At 41.1% G+C, this 18,353-nt stretch overlaps 1 protein-coding gene across 6 annotated transcripts in view; it reads left to right on the forward strand.

Annotated features, from left to right (window-relative positions):
• The window catches only part of LOC118397660 (PHD finger protein 14), a 116,490-nt gene that overhangs the window by 70,747 nt on the left and 27,390 nt on the right, over positions 1–18,353 (forward strand). For all 6 annotated transcript variants that reach the window (XR_008070792.1, XR_008070794.1, XR_008070793.1 and 3 more), the window contains exon 19: positions 4,104–4,221. Coding sequence is in view for 3 of the 6 variants with exons in the window: in XM_052470111.1 (XP_052326071.1) it covers positions 4,104–4,221 (118 nt within the window). In the remaining 3 variants the exon portion in view is untranslated. The remainder of the gene's footprint in view (positions 1–4,103; positions 4,222–18,353) is intronic.

Below are 18,353 nucleotides of genomic sequence, written 5' to 3' on the forward strand. Positions count from 1 at the left end.
CTTCATGCATATGATGTTAATGTACTTAATTCCAGACCCTAAACTCAATTATTTACGCTTCATTAGTTAAAGAAGATGATGAACTGAGCTGACTTGAACACCCATTAGCTATTCCACCAACGACTCATGGTATGGTGGAGAAACGCTTATCGCTGTATAGGTTTAATAGGATGTGAACAAAGCAGTGGCTACTGGTTTCCTCTGGTGTTTTCTCTTTTAACTGCAGATCGTGTAAGAAAGGCTGTTCTGAGCTGACAGCCTGCTGCTGACGGCAACTCGTTGCTACATTGCCCTGTCAGAGTAAATATATATGGAGGAGATAGGGACAGAGGAGAGGGAGGAGAGAATTGACGTACACAGACACAACTAGTATGTAAAATATGTGCCTGCTGTGAAATGAATTGGGAATCACATTGATGTATATGGACGTGGTTGTTTAATGCTTAATACCTCAGGGTTATGGAAGATAGATGACCTATTTTACATCATGTGAACGCCGTAGTAGCAAAACTACGTCCTCTGGCTACGTTTTCTGGGAAGCTGTGTTTGAGTTGGAGGTATAATTTTATCTCCCTTTCCTAATGTCTTTTTTTTTTTTTTTTTTTTCAGTGAAGGTACAGGGAATGTAGATGCCTTACTTTTTAGTTTTCAACCTTCATGGCATGGCTGCTACACTAGTGTCTTATTACTTGTACTACTGACTTCCTACACAGACTTTTTATTTAGCAATACTTGCTTTTGCACACTACAGCATGCAGTCTTTCAACAGACTTTGCTTCTTTGCGTTATTAGTAGTAGATTTTTTGGTCTAACTGTGTACATATGTACATCCTATATTCATATTCAGATATTCTAATCAAAATGGGCAGGTTGACTTCTCAATTTCCTTCTGGCCCGACTACTGTACATGAAGCAGAAGCTATTTGTCGGAGCGTTGATTGATCACCCATAGATTTCACAATCAACCCCTGCTCAGAATATTGACAGGGAGGTGTAACAGAGATTCAGCTGGGGGTGGGGCTTAGTTTAGAACGTTCCCCGGTGGTGGTTGATCCTGTGGGAATGTTCTGAAACAGCTAGACTACTGTATGTGGAGAACTGCTCTAGAAACACAGTGGCTCTGCTGTGGTGAGATGTGTTCTTCTTACAACAGTCACCTACAGTCCTATGTGACAGGGTCAAGGGGTGATGTCCATATGATGGGGATGCTTCCTCATTAGTGTGTGTTGTAGACTAAGGTATTTATTTATAATAGGTTGTTTTATTAGAGTAGGGGTTCCTGGTAGTTGTTGCTGTGAAAAGTGATCCTCTGACAGGAGGTGCTGGATTCAACCCTCCGCAAGGTCACCTGTCGTCATCACCAGTCTGGTTATGGTTTCTCTCTGGTTCTATATGTTGTTGTGTTACAGTTTCTCTATCCTAGACTTAAAATACACTCATGTCTATTGGACTTTCACGTAGCCTAAATCATGCATAGATGTCCATGAGACATTTATACAGAGATTCATCCTATGTGGTTCTCCTTCCCCAAGTCACCCTCCCTCCTTTCCCCCTCTCCTCCTCCTCCCTTTATAGAGACTGGGCGAGAGAACAGATTGACCTCCCTGGGCTGCAATCTGGTTGATCAGATTTCCATAGAAAAATCTCAATCCCCCACATTGATTAGGACATAATTACTTAATCATGAACTAGAAGGAGAAAAGGGAGAGAAGGGGGATGGGGGAGTTGGACAGAAGGGCATTCAGGCTCAACCAATGGAATCTCATGAATGCTAAATGTTTAGTTTTAGTAGTCTCAGTTCCAACACAGAAAGACTCCCTCAGGTACACACACATATACAGTACACACACACACACACCTACTTTACAATCTTTACTGTATTTATGATATTCAGAATATTGATATGATGACTGATCAATTTCTTCCCTCTAGTACTGTGAGAAATGGGCTACTGACCAAAACGATTATCTAAAAACCATATTGATATGAGCGATAGTCGATATTCGTATTTTGTTTTTTACTGCCTGTATTTTAAGATTGTAAAATCCTGTTGTCTAACCCAAGGACACCATGGTAGTAACATTTAAGGATGGTTAACAGGCTTGTGTAATAACACAGCTATCTGGCAAGCCAAGCTATACACAAAGCTATGCTCATAGTATGACACCTGTGTAAGGTCAAGGGAAGGAGTGGTAACAGTGTGTTTTTTGATTTCATTAGCGTCTGCTCCCTGACAACTACCTGCCCTGTCATCATCTGTCAGTCTTAGTGTGTTTAGTTTATTAGGATCCCCAACTGCACATGCAGCAGCTACTCTGCAGTAGCTAGATCCACGTAAAACGTACAAATACAATACAGAACATTTATAGACAAGAACAACGTAAGATATTACATATTTAAAAAATGTAATAAGATATATATATATATATATATATATATATATAGGAAAGGCATCAAGAGACAACAAAAATGCTATTTCAACACTTCATATATACATTTTAATATTGTTAAATACTGTACAGTTAAAGTAGATATTTAGAGAGCAGAGGCGCTGTGATACAAGATGTTGTATCTGTTTTTTTAAAGCTACATTTGTTTTTTGCCAGAGTATCCTCTGGTGGCAGAGCATTCCATGATGACAGGGCTCTCTGAGCGACACATTAAATCTGTTTTGGTTTGGGTACAGTGAGGAAACCCATAGCGGCGTGTCTGCTGGGGTATGGATGTCTGTTTGAAGTGTATGCAAGTAGATTATACAAGTGGTTAGGCATTTTAAATACACACATGTTTCTTAAGTAGAAGAGAAGTAGTCCATTTCTCGTCAACCCTCAGCCATGAAGGACTATCAGGCATGTTGTGGATGTTAGTTGTGTATGTACAGTTAAGAACAAGGGGGCTGCTCTGTATTGAACCAGCTGCAGCTTTGCTAGGTCTTTCTTTGCTGCACCTGACTATATTATCAGACAGTAATCAAGATGGGACAAGACCAGAGCCTGAACAACTAGTACAGTTGATTTGTGTCAATTTTTAAAATAAAAGATACACCTCTCGGGGCGTCCAAAGTGGCACAGTGGTCTACGGCATCACTACAGACCCGGGTTTGATCCCAGGCTGTGTCATAACCGACTGTGACCGGAAGTCCCATAGGGCGACGCACAATTGGCCCAGCGTTAGGGGAGGGTTTGGCCGAGGTGGGGCTTTACTTGGCACATCGCGCTCTAGTGACTGCTTGTGGCGGCCCGGGCGCCTGCAGGCTGACTCCGGTTGTCAGTTGAACCATGTTTCCTGGGCCGGTGTTCAGAAGCGCCGTTTGGCTGGTCGTGTTTCGGAGGACCCCATGACTCGATCTTTGCCTCTCCCGTTGGGGAGTTGTAGCGATGAGACAAGATTGCAATTGAAGATCACGAAATTGGGGAGAAAAAGAGGGTAAAAAAATCTTAACACATAAGACATACCTCTCCCCATCTTCACAATAACTTTGTCAATATGACTTGACCATGATAACTGACCATCCAGTGTTTCTCCTAGGAGTTCAGCTTCTTCAATTTGTTCAATGGATACACCCTTCATGCACAACTCCAGTTGAGGTTTAAATACAATTATTTTGTTTTTTGATGTTTTTAAGACCAGTTTACTGTTAATTACCCATTCTAACACTGACAGTAACTCTTGCGAAGAGTTTCATTGAGCTCACTGGCTGTAGGTGCTAATGTATAGAGCAGTGGTTCTCCTACTTTTTTGGTTACTCCACCACCAACTGAATTTTACCTCTGAACTACCCCCTCATGTACGTTTTACAGTCTTCTCAAGTACCCCCTGTGGATAGGCCAAGTACCTCCCAGGGGTCCTAGTACCCCTAGTTGGGAACCACTGGGGTAGAGTGTGCAATCATCAGTGTACATAATCATTTTAGCTTCTTGTAAGACAAGAGTAACGGCCCAAGGCAACTGCCCTGAGGGATCTTGCACTGAACATATCTGATGTTAGAGAAGGCTCCATTGATGAATACTCTTGAGTTATATTGGAACTATGCATGTTTGTGCGTGCCTGCGTGGGTGTTCCACTGTATGTAACACCTGCCCTACCTCTCCTCTCTCCTGTAGGTGTGATGAGTGTTGTCTGTGCTACCACTTTGGCTGTCTGGACCCTCCCCTGAAGAAGTCTCCCAAGCAGACAGGATACGGCTGGATCTGCCAGGAGTGTGACACTTCCTCCTCCAAGGTGTGTGTTGTGTTGTGTTGGGTGGTGGTGATGATGTCTTCTTTTGGCATCACATTATTGAAGCAGCAGTTAAACAGCTGAATATTAACCTACAAAAAATCTTACCAGGAAATATATAGTTATATGGGTATTAAGGATCAAAGGGAAAGAAATGTGTGTTTGAAGTGGTAAGAGTCGAGCATGGACAACAGCCATGGCTTCACTTACATTTCCCGATCTTCTTCCCGGATCCATTCAGCAAAGGGCTGGGCTATCTCTGTGTGAGCGACAGGGTGTACTGTAGTTAGTTTGACATGACAGCTCCAGGAACTGCAGCAGAAGCATGCGTCTCTGTGTCTTTTTACCTTGAAACCAAACCTGACAGCGAGCCAAAATGGCCGCCACCAATACCGGTCTCCTCATTGCTACCTCCTGAAGCGGTACTGCTCCATTTTCATCCCTTTCCATTTGAAATGTCCCTAACTGAAAATGGCAAGTCTCACCAGAAGCACTTTTTTTTGCAATTTAAATCATGTTTTTCTTATTGAATTACAGTGTAATCAAGGGTAGCATGCGGCAGCTTGTGAACCCAATTAAGTTGATAAATGTGAAGCGCATTTCAATTTGTCCAGGAAAGGGCATTCCTATTGGCTCTATGTGTGTGGAAAATGGGGGTTAATTGATGTTGCAGAAGGAGGAAGAGAAACATAAAAGCCTGAGCCATACTGAAAACGCTGCATGCTGGGAATGAAACGTTAAATTACAGGCAAAATGTAAAGGTTAAGGCTCAGTTAAAATGTTAGATAGCAGAGTTAGTGGAGGGTTACAATGTTAGATAGCTGACTGTAAATGTAAAATGTTAGATAGCTGACTGTAAATGTAAAATGTTAGATAGCTGACTGTAAATGTAAAATGTTAGATAGCTGACTGTAAATGTAAAATGTTAGATAGCTGACTGTAAATGTAAAATGTTAGATAGCTGACTGTAAATGTAAAATGTTAGATAGCTGACTGTAAATGTAAAATGTTAGATAGCAGAGTTAGTGGAGGGTTACAATGTTAGATAGCAGACTGTAAATGTAAAATGTTAGATAGCTGACTGTAAATGTAAAATGTTAGATAGCAGAGTTAGTGGAGGGTTACAATGTTAGATAGCTGACTGTAAATGTAAAATGTTAGATAGCAGACTGTAAATGTAAAATGTTAGATAGCTGACTGTAAATGTAAAATGTTAGATAGCAGACTGTAAATGTAAAATGTTAGATAGCTGACTGTAAATGTAAAATGTTAGATAGCAGACTGTAAATGTAAAATGTTAGATAGCTGACTGTAAATGTAAAATGTTAGATAGCTGACTGTAAATGTAAAATGTTAGATAGCAGACTGTAAATGTAAAATGTTAGATAGCTGACTGTAAATGTAAAATGTTAGATAGCAGAGTTAGTGGAGGGTTACAATGTTAGATAGCTGACTGTAAATGTAAAATGTTAGATAGCAGAGTTAGTGGAGGGTTACAATGTTAGATAGCTGACTGTAAATGTAAAATGTTAGATAGCAGAGTTAGTGGAGGGTTACAATGTTAGATAGCAGACTGTAAATGTAAAATGTTAGATAGCTGACTGTAAATGTAAAATGTTAGATAGCTGACTGTAAATGTAAAATGTTAGATAGCAGAGTTAGTGGAGGGTTACAATGTTAGATAGCAGACTGTAAATGTAAAATGTTAGATAGCTGACTGTAAATGTAAAATGTTAGATAGCTGACTGTAAATGTAAAATGTTAGATAGCTGACTGTAAATGTAAAATGTTAGATAGCAGACTGTAAATGTAAAATGTTAGATAGCTGACTGTAAATGTAAAATGTTAGATAGCTGACTGTAAATGTAAAATGTTAGATAGCTGACTGTAAATGTAAAATGTTAGATAGCTGACTGTAAATGTAAAATGTTAGATAGCTGACTGTAAATGTAAAATGTTAGATAGCTGACTGTAAATGTAAAATGTTAGATAGCTGACTGTAAATGTAAAATGTTAGATAGCTGACTGTAAATGTAAAATGTTAGATAGCTGACTGTAAATGTAAAAAAATGTTAGATAGCTGACTGTAAATGTAAAATGTTAGATAGCTGACTGTAAATGTAAAATGTTAGATAGCTGACTGTAAATGTAAAATGTAAAAAATGTTGTTAGATAGCTGACTGTAAATGTAAAATGTTAGATAGCTGACTGTAAATGTAAAATGTTATAGCTGACTGTAAATGTAAAATGTTAGATAGCTGACTGTAAATGTAAAATGTTAGATAGCTGACTGTAAATGTAAAATGTTAGATAGCAGAAATGTTGTTAGTGGAGGGTTACAATGTTAGATAGCAGACTGTAAATGTAAAATGTTAGATAGCTGACTGTAAATGTAAAATGTTAGATAGCACTGTAAATGTAAAATGTTAGATAGCTGAGTAAATGGTTACACTGTAAATGTAAAATGTTAGATAGCTGACTGTAAATGTAAAATGTTAGATAGCTGACTGTAAATGTAAAATGTTAGATAGCTGACTGTAAATGTAAAATGTTAGATAGCTGACTGTAAATGTAAAATGTTAGATAGCTGACTGTAAATGTAAAACTGTTAGATAGCTGACTGTAAATGTAAAATGTTAGATAGCTGACTGTAAATGTAAAATGTTAGATAGCTGACTGTAAATGTAAAATGTTAGAAAATAGATAGCTGACTGTAAATGTAAAATGTTAGATAGCTGACTGTAAATGTAAAATGTTAGATAGCTGACTGTAAATGTAAAATGTTAGATAGCTGACTGTAGCAACTGTAAATGTAAAATGTTAGATAGCTGACTGTAAATGTAAATGTTAGATAGCTGACTGTAAATGTAAAATGTTAGATAGCTGACTGTAAATGTAAATGTTAGATAGCTGACTGTAAATGTTAAATGTTAGATAGCAGAAAATGTTAGATAGCTGTAAATGTAAAATGTTAGATAGCTGACTGTAAATGATAAAAAATGTTAGATAGCTGACTGTAAATGTAAAATGTTAGATAGCTGACTGTAAATGTAAAATGTTAGATAGCTGACTGTAAATGTAAAATGTTAGATAGCTGACTGTAAATGTAAAATGTTAGATAGCTGACTGTAAATGTAAAAAAATGTTAGATAGCTGACTGTAAATGTAAAATGTTAGATAGCAGACTGTAAATGTAAAATGTTAGATAGCAGACTGTAAATGTAAAATGTTAGATAGCAGACTGTAAATGTAAAATGTTAGATAGCTGACTGTAAATGTAAAATGTTAGATAGCTGACTGACTAAATGTAAAATGTTAGATAGCTGACTGTAAATGTAAAATGTTAGATAGCTGACTGTAAATGTAAAATGTTAGATAGCTGACTGTAAATGTAAAATGTTAGATAGCTGACTGTAAATGTAAAATGTTAGATAAATGTAAAATGTTAGATGACTGTAAATGTAAAATGTTAAAATGTTAGAGCTGACTGTAAATAGCTGACTGTAAATGTAAAATGTTAGATAGCTGACTGTAAATGTAAAATGTTAGATAGCTGACTGTAAATGTAAAATGTTAGATAGCTGACTGTAAATGTAAAATGTTAGATAGCTGACTGTAAATGTAAAATGTTAGATAGCTGACTGTAAATGTAAAATGTTAGATAGCTGACTGTAAATGTAAAATGTTAGATAGCTGACTGTAAATGATAAAAATGTTAGATAGCTGACTGTAAATGTAAAATGTTAGATAGCTGTAAATGTAAAATTTTAGATAGCTGTAAATGTAAAATGTTAGATAGCTGACTGACTGTAAATGTAAAATGTTAGATAGCAGACTGTAAATGTAAAATGTTAGATAGCTGACTGTAAATGTAAAATGTTAGATAGCAGACTGTAAATGTAAAACGTTAGATAGCAGACTGTAAATGTAAAACGTTAGATAGCAGACTGTAAATGTAAAATGTTAGACAGCTGACTGTAAATGTAAAATGTTAGATAGCTGACTGTAAATGTAAAATGTTAGATAGCTGACTAGAGACATGTAGTTGTTGTAAGAACGTGTTTGTTGTTGTGGCCCTGTTTGGAAGGGGCATGACGATGCGTCGGTGTACATGATCAACAACTGATGTTGTTTCTGCCCAACATTACAGTCCGGCATGTTTGTATTTATATATTGTTCTCGTAGCTCTAGTTCAACAAGAGTGCCAGGCTGTTTCGCAAAGAGATAATACACATTAATATAACCCAAATAGTTTTTACAAAGCGTATAAGCATATATAGAAATGAAACCCATTTACATGCGTAGAGCTGAACTCTGGTAATAAAGAGCCATGTTGAGAGTATTACAGACCAGAATATACTGCCTGTGTGTACTGCTGTGGTGTAAATGTGTACTGCTGTGGTGTAAATAGGCATAGTATTTGGCAAAGAGGGAAAGACTCACAACACTATCCTGCTGTTGTTGTGTGTGGAGTGTGTTGGTCTAAACGGGGGCTGTAGGAGGGGACACACACTCAATGGAAGAAACACACACACACACACAATGGAAAGGAGCTTTTAAGTGGTGAAAGCTGGAAAAGAAGGGAAAGGGAAGGGGGGCACAAGTCTTTGCTTTTTAAATGTGCTGCTGCTCGAAGCCTGCTGAGAGAGAGAGAGAGTAGAGAGTCCTCCAGAGACCCCCAGGACCAGACCCAATCCTCTTTAATCACCCCCGTGCAACACACATACCAAACGCACACTGGAACAAACACACACAAACACATAAAAACAAACACATTGCAACAAACCCACTGACGGAATGGAACACACACACACACACACACACACAGACCTGCCCCTCTCTCGTTAATCACATGTTTCATCCCCCGGAGTGTCTTCTCCACTCATTCCCCATCCTCCCCAGTCCTCCCCTCCCCTCCCTCCCACCTCTCTACATCCCTGTGTAAACCCTGGTCGTGGTGACTACCTCTGTGTGTCCCAAAGCAGACAACAAGTGACAGGAGAGGAGAGCTGCGTGAGCAGGGTTGAGGAGTTGTGGACTCGAATCCCTGAGCCGACGAGGTGAAAAATCTGTCTGTGCTTTTGAGCAAGGCACTTAGCCTGAATTACTCCTTTATGTCACTCTGGATAAGAGCATCTGCTAAATGACTCAAATGTAAATGTTTTACATTTTTCCTAAAAACCAAACTACATCGTCTTTAGCTGAAGTGTCAAACTTCTAGCTATTTCCATGTATTTCATTGAGTAATCATGTGAATCCAAGTCTGAGCAACAGTGTATGATAAAAGTGTTTGTCAAAACACTTCACAATCATTACATACCTTCAGCTTGTTTGTACGAATGCCACAATTTCCTATTTTTTATAAAAGACACATGTTCTCAAAACTTGTAATGTGTTTTCAGGTATTAAGTCGGTAATGGGCGGAAGTGAGTGTTGGAGATAATTGCCTCGACTTTGCACTCTGGGAGATGAGAGCAGAATTTAAGGGAAGTTATTCTATAATATGCGGCTTGTAAATGCCAAGCCTCTGCTGCTGCATGCTGTGAATCGCTTGTGCCTGTGGGAAAGGAATGGTGCTTTAAATGGCAACTTTAAGTGCAGCTGAATCATACCTGACCGACTGTCTCAAATGTGATTTACATGGTGAGAGAAGCCATGGGGGGTGGGTGGCTGGGTCGGTCACACAGAGCTGTGTCAGCCTGCTGGTCTGACAGTGGGGGAAAGATGTAGCTCAAGCTAGATGATCAGAATTTGACTTGTTATCCCTCCCGCCCTGACTGACTGGTAGCTGAGTGGAAGGGGCTTACATCCGGAAGGACGAATGGAACTGAAGGAGAGACCGTAGGTAGGTTGGGAGTAGGGACACAGGAGCCAGCCAGCGAGTCAAAGTAAACTGGATGTAAGTTGAGGTTACACAATATTTTAAGTTGATTAAGCTTGAAATAGTTGATGCACCTTTTTAACTTATCTTTTTTGTTGTTGTTGTTCAAACAACAAATATTTGTTTGACAATGCATTGCACCGTGCTCATGCCTTCGCTGTCTTTTGAATAAAGCACACAGATTAGCCTGTGAACTGTTAGTCTGATCCAAACGTTGGGTTGACGTAGTAGCAACACTTGACTTGATGAGTTTGGTCCATGATATTGTGGACCCCACGTGTCGTCATCCTCTCTAACTTCCATCCATCCTCTCTCTGTATCAGAGTGTTTGTCTCTCTTGATCAACACTGTGATGTCTCTTGTATTATGAATCGTCTTTCCCCGCGTCTTGAAATTAGGAGTGTAGAAAAAACAAACGGTCACTGTCAGTTTACGGTTGTGTGTAGGAATGCGCTCGTTGGTGTCAGCAGTCGCACACTTTTCTGTGTGTGTGTGTGTGAGTGTGCGTGCGGCTAGGCCAGGGTGATACAATTATTTATTAGGCAGCCTGGAGTTCATTACGGGTCTCTGGTTCTCCCTGCCTGCCTGGCTTAGATAAACCTGTGGCCTGACCAAGACCACAGCCCTAAATCCCTGCCTTCCCCTGTCACCCCAGGTCCTGGCCCAGTAGGTCCCAGTAATAAACTGACAGTCGTGCCGTAATATACGGATGGCCTTTCATTCCAGAGCCCGTTACTCGGCCGCGGTAGTGCCGAGGGGGGCTTGTTTAAAGCGTTATTTGACATCCTGCATTGTGTTCGTGGCCACGGCTCCACTCGCCTGCCTGCTCTCTCGCTAGACGCCTCTGTAATATCCAGAGATGAGGAGAGGCAGTTGCCCAGGCAGCAGGTAAAGCAGTTGGAACGCTCTGCAGCGGGTGGACGGTGGGTTAGTGTGTGGGCAGAGCTTCTTTAGATACACTTTAGACTTTACTTGTCATCAAAAGACTTAAAACTTGTGCAATTACTGTCCATGAAAGAGTTATGTTTTCCTTTTCAGTTCATTCAAGGCCAAGAAACGACCAAGTGCAAAAAGGCAATTTTTCTGTAAAGTTCCTAGTTCCCTGCGTGACCTAACGCTAGTTGTGTGTTTAAGAAATCTAAGTTGCTGGTTTTGTGTGTGCGCGTTACTGTGTGTGCGTGTTAGTGTGTGCGTGTTAGTGTGTGCGTGTTAGTGTGTGCGTGTTAGTGTGTGCGCGTTAGTGTGTGTGCGTTAGTGTGTGTGTGCGTTACTGTGTGTGCGTTACTGTGTGTGCGTTACTGTGTGTGCGTTACTGTGTGTGCGTTACTGTGTGTGCGTTACTGTGTGTGTGCGTTACTGTGTGTGTGCGTTACTGTGTGTGTGCGTTAGTGTGTGTGCGTGTTAGTGTGTGTGTGCGTTACTGTGTGTGCGTGTTAGTGTGTGTGCGTTACTGTGTGTGCGTGTTAGTGTGTGTGTGCATTAGTGTGTGTGCGCGTTACTGTGTGCGCGTTACTGTGTGTGCGTTACTGTGTGTGCGGTACTGTGTGTGTGTGTGCGTGTTAGTGTGTTTGCATTTCATTGGATGATATGAGCCGTTATAGGAGGCGGAGTGTTTTAGTCGAGTGTTTTGACATTGTTTAAAATAGGGAACTATTAGAATAGGGTACCATTTGTGTTTTGTGATTGTTTACAGGGTTGCAATTAATATACGTTTGGGTGTTGTTTTGATGTTCTACCCATTTCGGAGGATGATTACCTTTTACACACAGACCCATCAATCAGAAAGCTTCATGGCTTGACCTGTGAAAGTAGCTAATTAAGTTAGCCTAATTAACTTAATGAAGTGTCACACTCTGCCGGCTTTACTAGAGGAGAGGAAATTGAAACAAAAATAGGGATCATTACTCATCGGCTGGAAGGACATTTATAACACACGTCTGATATGAGAGATGGGAGGACATTGATAACACGTCTGATATGAGAGATGGGAGGACATTTATAACACGTCTGATATGAGAGATGGGAGGACATTGATAACACGTCTGATATGAGAGATGGGAGGACATTTATAACACGTCTGATATGAGAGATGGGAGGTCATTTATAACACGTCTGATATGAGAGATGGGAGGACATTTATAACACGTCTGATATGAGAGATGGGAGGACATTGATAACACACGTCTGATATGAGAGATGGGAGGACATTTATAACACGTCTGATATGAGAGATGGGAGGACATTTATAACACGTCTGATATGAGAGATGGGAGGACATTTATAACACGTCTGATATGAGAGATGGGAGGACATTTATAACACGTCTGATATGAGAGATGGGAGGACATTTATAACACGTCTGATATGAGAGATGGGAGGACATTTATAACACACGTCTGATATGAGAGATGGGAGGACATTTATAACACGTCTGATATGAGAGATGGGAGGACATTTATAACACGTCTGATATGAGAGATGGGAGGACATTTATAACACACGTCTGATATGAGAGATGGGAGGACATTTATAACACGTCTGATATGAGAGATGGGAGGACATTTATAACACGTCTGATATGAGAGATGGGAGGACATTTATAACACGTCTGATATGAGAGATGGGAGGACATTTATAACACGTCTGATATGAGAGATGGGAGGACATTTATAACACGTCTGATATGAGAGATGGGAGGACATTTATAACACACGTCTGATATGAGAGATGAGAGGACATTTATAACACGTCTGATATGAGAGATGGGAGGACATTTATAACACGTCTGATATGAGAGATGGGAGGACATTTATAACACGTCTGATATGAGAGATGGGAGGACATTTATAACACGTCTGATATGAGAGATGGGAGGACATTTATAACACGTCTGATATGAGAGATGGGAGGTCATTTATAACACACGTCTGATATGAGAGATGGGAGGACATTTATAACACGTCTGATATGAGAGATGGGAGGACATTTATAACACGTCTGATATGAGAGATGGGAGGACATTTATAACACACGTCTGATATGAGAGATGGGAGGACATTTATAACACGTCTGATATGAGAGATGGGAGGTCATTTATAACACGTCTGATATGAGAGATGGGAGGACATTTATAACACACGTCTGATATGAGAGATGGGAGGACATTTATAACACGTCTGATATGAGAGATGGGAGGACATTTATAACACGTCTGATATGAGAGATGGGAGGACATTTATAACACGTCTGATATGAGAGATGGGAGGACATTTATAACACATCTGATATGAGAGATGGGAGGTCATTTATAACACGTCTGATATGAGAGATGGGAGGACATTTATAACACGTCTGATATGAGAGATGGGAGGACATTTATAACACGTCTGATATGAGAGATGGGAGGACATTTATAACACGTCTGATATGAGAGATGGGAGGACATTTATAACACGTCTGATATGAGAGATGGGAGGACATTTATAACACGTCTGATATGAGAGATGGGAGGACATTTATAACACGTCTGATATGAGAGATGGGAGGACATTTATAACACGTCTGATATGAGAGATGGGAGGACATTTATAACACGTCTGATATGAGAGATGGGAGGACATTTATAACACGTCTGATATGAGAGATGGGAGGACATTTATAACACGTCTGATATGAGAGATGGGAGGACATTTATAACACGTCTGATATGAGAGATGGGAGGACATTTATAACACGTCTGATATGAGAGATGGGAGGACATTTATAACACGTCTGATATGAGAGATGGGAGGACATTTATAACACGTCTGATATGAGAGATGGGAGGACATTTATAACACGTCTGATATGAGAGATGGGAGGACATTTATAACACGTCTGATATGAGAGATGGGAGGACATTTATAACACGTCTGATATGAGAGATGAGAGGACATTTATAACACGTCTGATATGAGAGATGGGAGGACATTTATAACACGTCTGATATGAGAGATGGGAGGACATTTATAACACGTCTGATATGAGAGATGAGAGGACATTTATAACACGTCTGATATGAGAGATGGGAGGACATTTATAACACGTCTGATATGAGAGATGGGATGGGATGGCCAGACAATGTTTCACCAACTAACCTCAGATCAGGTTTTATCTCAACAACAAAATCATCTGTTAGTATTCTATTGATCTTTCTATTGAGAATCCTTTCCCCCTCAGTTTGAATGTCAATCTCTTACCTTGGTCTAACACTTCGAGTGCATGATCCCTACACTATTCTCTCTATTCCCTCCATAAGGCCAGATCAATCAGCCTCAACAAGCGACTCGTGCTGAATCTAGCCAAGTGGCTAAAGCATGATCATCTCATAAATGGAGGTTGTATTTCTCACACAGCCCAGGTTTAACCAAAGTTTAGTGTGATTTAAAGGCAAGAGGGGAAGGCTAAACTCGACCGTGGGGACTGCTGTCGGTCTGTGGCCCAGTGGTGGCCGGGTAGGCTGGGAGAGATGCTGAACTGAAGACGGAGGGAAAATCAATGACCAGAAGTCACCTCCATCACTTTAACTAGCCCACTCCGGCCCCCACGGGCCCCCAGCCGCCCCTCTCGGGCCAATTTGCAGAGAGTAAACAGTGTTGTGTGATCTGTGATTGCTGCTCTGCTGGGGTCCCCAGTGACCACCTCTATAGGACCATTACTCAGGAGCCAAGTTGAATAACCATGTTACATGGTGGCCACTTCACTACAGTGACCTCCTACAGCACAGTACATGCTGGATGGCCATGAAGTAATAGACATTCAGATGCCACCACTATCTGAGATGTGCTGAGACGGCATAGTAACCCTGTTGCAAGATGGCCACTTCACTAGGACCCCCTACTGTATGCTAGGTTACATGTCTAACACACGCAGACGAGAGCAGACCATGAAGATGGGAAGAAAGTGGGACTATACCACCACTCCCTAAGATGTGCTGAGACAACATAATAACCCTGTTGCGTGGTCGCCACTCAGTCCCCGGGACCACCTCCACTACATACTGGATGTATACTCAGTCCACAGGGCCACCTCCACAACATACTGGATGTATACTCAGTCCCCAGGACCACCTCCACTACATACTGGATGTATACTCAGTCCACAGGGCCACCTCCACAACATACTGGATGTATACTCAGTCCCCAGGACCACCTCCACTACATACTGGATGTATACTCAGTCCCCAGGACCATCTCCACTACATACTGGATGTATACTCAGTCCCCAGGACCACCTCCACTACATACTGGATGTATACTCAGTCCCCAGGACCATCTCCACTACATACTGAATGTATACTCAGTCCCCAGGACCATCTCCACTACATACTGGATGTATTACATCAGTCCCCAGGACCATCTCCACTACATACTGGGAAGAAAGTTTATACTCAGTCCCCAGGACCATCTCCACTACATACTGAATGTATACTCAGTCCCCAGGACCATCTCCACTACATACTGGATGTATACTCAGTCCCCAGGACCATCTCCACTACATTCTGGATGTATACTCAGTCCCCAGGACCACCTCCACTACATACTGGATGTATACTCAGTCCACAGGGCCACCTCCACTACATACTGGATGTATACTCAGTCCCCAGGACCACCTCCACTACATACTGGATGTATACTCAGTCCCCAGGACCATCTCCACTACATACTGGATGTATACTCAGTCCCCAGGACCATCTCCACTACATACTGGATGTATACTCAGTCCCCAGGACCATCTCCACTACATACTGAATGTATACTCAGTCCCCAGGACCATCTCCACTACATACTGGATGTATACTCAGTCCCCAGGACCATCTCCACTACATACTGGATGTATACTCAGTCCCCAGGACCATCTCCACTACATACTGAATGTATACTCAGTCCCCAGGACCATCCACTCATACTGACTAGTCCCCAGGACCATCTCCACTGGATGTATACTCAGTCCCCAGGACCATCTCCACTACATACTGGATGTATACTCAGTCCCCAGGACCATCTCCACTACATACTGGATGTATACTCAGTCCCCAGGACCATCTCTACTACATACTGGATGTATACTCAGTCCCCAGAACCACCTCCACTACATACTGGATGTATCCTCAGCTCCCAGGACCATCTCCACTACATACTGGATGTATACTCAGCTCCCAGGACCATCTCCACTACATACTGGATGTATCCTCAGCTCCCAGGACCATCTCCACTACATACTGGATGTATACTCAGTCCCCAGGACCATCTCCACTACATACTGGATGTATACTCAGTCCCCAGGACCATCTCCACTACATACTGGATGTATACTCAGTCCCCAGGACCATCTCCACTACATTCTGGATGTATACTCAGTCCCCAGGACCACCTCCACTACATACTGGATGTATACTCAGTCCCCAGGACCATCTCCACTACATACTGGATGTATACTCAGTCCCCAGGACCACCTCCACTACATACTGGATGTATACTCAGTCCCCAGGACCATCTCTACTACATACTGGATGTATACTCAGCTCCCAGGACCACTCTCTGAGACATGCTGAGACAGCTTATAACCTCTTTGCAATGCGGCTTGTTAGAAAAAATGTGATTCACATCTAAAAAAATATATATATTTTTTTTAAAAGAGAATTAAAAAATATATATATATATATACATATACATATATATATATATACATATATATATATATATATATATATATATACATATATATATATACATATACATATACATATACATATACATACACACAGTGGGGCAAGAAAGTATTTAGCCAGCCACCAATTGTGCAAGTTCTCCCACTTAAAAAAGATGAGAGAGGCCTGTAATTTTTATCATAGGTACACTTCAACTATGACAGACAAAATGACGACAAAAAATCCCGAAAATCACATTGTAGGATTTTTAATGAATTTATTTGCAAATTATGGTGGAAAAAAAGTTTATCTCAATACTTTGTTATATACCCTTTGTTGGCAATGACAGAGGTCAAACGTTTTCTGTAAGTCTTCACAAGGTTTTCACACACTGTTGCTGGTATTTTGGCCCATTCATGCAGATCTCCTCTAGAGCAGTGATGTTTTGGGGCTGTTGCTGGGCAACACGGACTTTCAAAAGATTTTCTTGAGATCTGGAGACTGGCTAGGCCACTCCAGGACCTTGAAATGCTTCTTACGAAGCTACTCCTTCTTGCCCGGGCGATGTGTTCGGGATCATTGTCATGCTGAAAGACCCAGCCACGTTTCATCTTCGATGTCCTTGCTGATGGAAGGAGGTTTTCACTCAAAATATCACGATACATGGCCCCATTCATTCTTTCCTTTACACGGATCAGTCGTCCTGGTCCCTTTGCAGAAAAACAGCCCCAAAGCATGATGTTTCCACCCCCATGCTTCACAGTAGGTATGGTGTTCTTTGGATGCAACTCAGCATTCTTTGTCCTCCAAAAAGTAATATTTTGGTTTCATCTGACCACATGACATTCTCCCAATCTTCTTCTGGATCATCCAAATGCTCTCTAGCAAACTTCAGAAAGGCCTGGACATGTACTGGCTTAAGCAGGGGGACACGTCTGGCACTGCAGGATTTGAGTCCCTGGTGGCGTAGTGTGTTACTGATGGTAGGCTTTGTTACTTTGGTCCCAGCCCTCTGCAGGTCATTCACTAGGTCCTCCCGTGTGGTTCTGGGATTTTTTCTCGCCGTTCTTGTGATCATTTTGACCCCACGGGGTGAGATATTGCGTGGAGCCCCAGATCGAGGGAGATTATCAGTGGTCTTGTATGTCTTCCATTTCCTAATAATTGCTCCCACAGTTTATTTCTTCAAACCAAGCTGCTTACCTATTGCAGATTCCCAGCCTGGTGCAGGTCTACAATTTTGTTTCTGGTGTCCTTTGACAGCTCTTTGGTCTTGGCCATAGTGGAGTTTGGAGTGTGACTGTTTGAGGTTGTGGACAGGTGTCTTTTATGCTGATAACAAGTTCAAACAGGTTCCATTAATACAGGTAACGAGTGGAGGACAGAGTAGCCTCTTAAAGAAGAAGTTACAGGTCTGTGAGAGCCAGAAATCTTGCTTGTTTATAGGTGACCAAATACTTATTTTCCACCATAATTTGCAAATTAATGAATTAAAAATCCTACAATGTGATTTTCTGGATATTTTTTTTCTCATTTTGTCTGTCATAGTTGAAGTGTACCTATGAT

Source organism: Oncorhynchus keta, chromosome 19 (assembly GCF_023373465.1).
Source record: "Oncorhynchus keta strain PuntledgeMale-10-30-2019 chromosome 19, Oket_V2, whole genome shotgun sequence".
NCBI classification, from domain to species: Eukaryota; Metazoa; Chordata; class Actinopteri; order Salmoniformes; family Salmonidae; genus Oncorhynchus; species Oncorhynchus keta.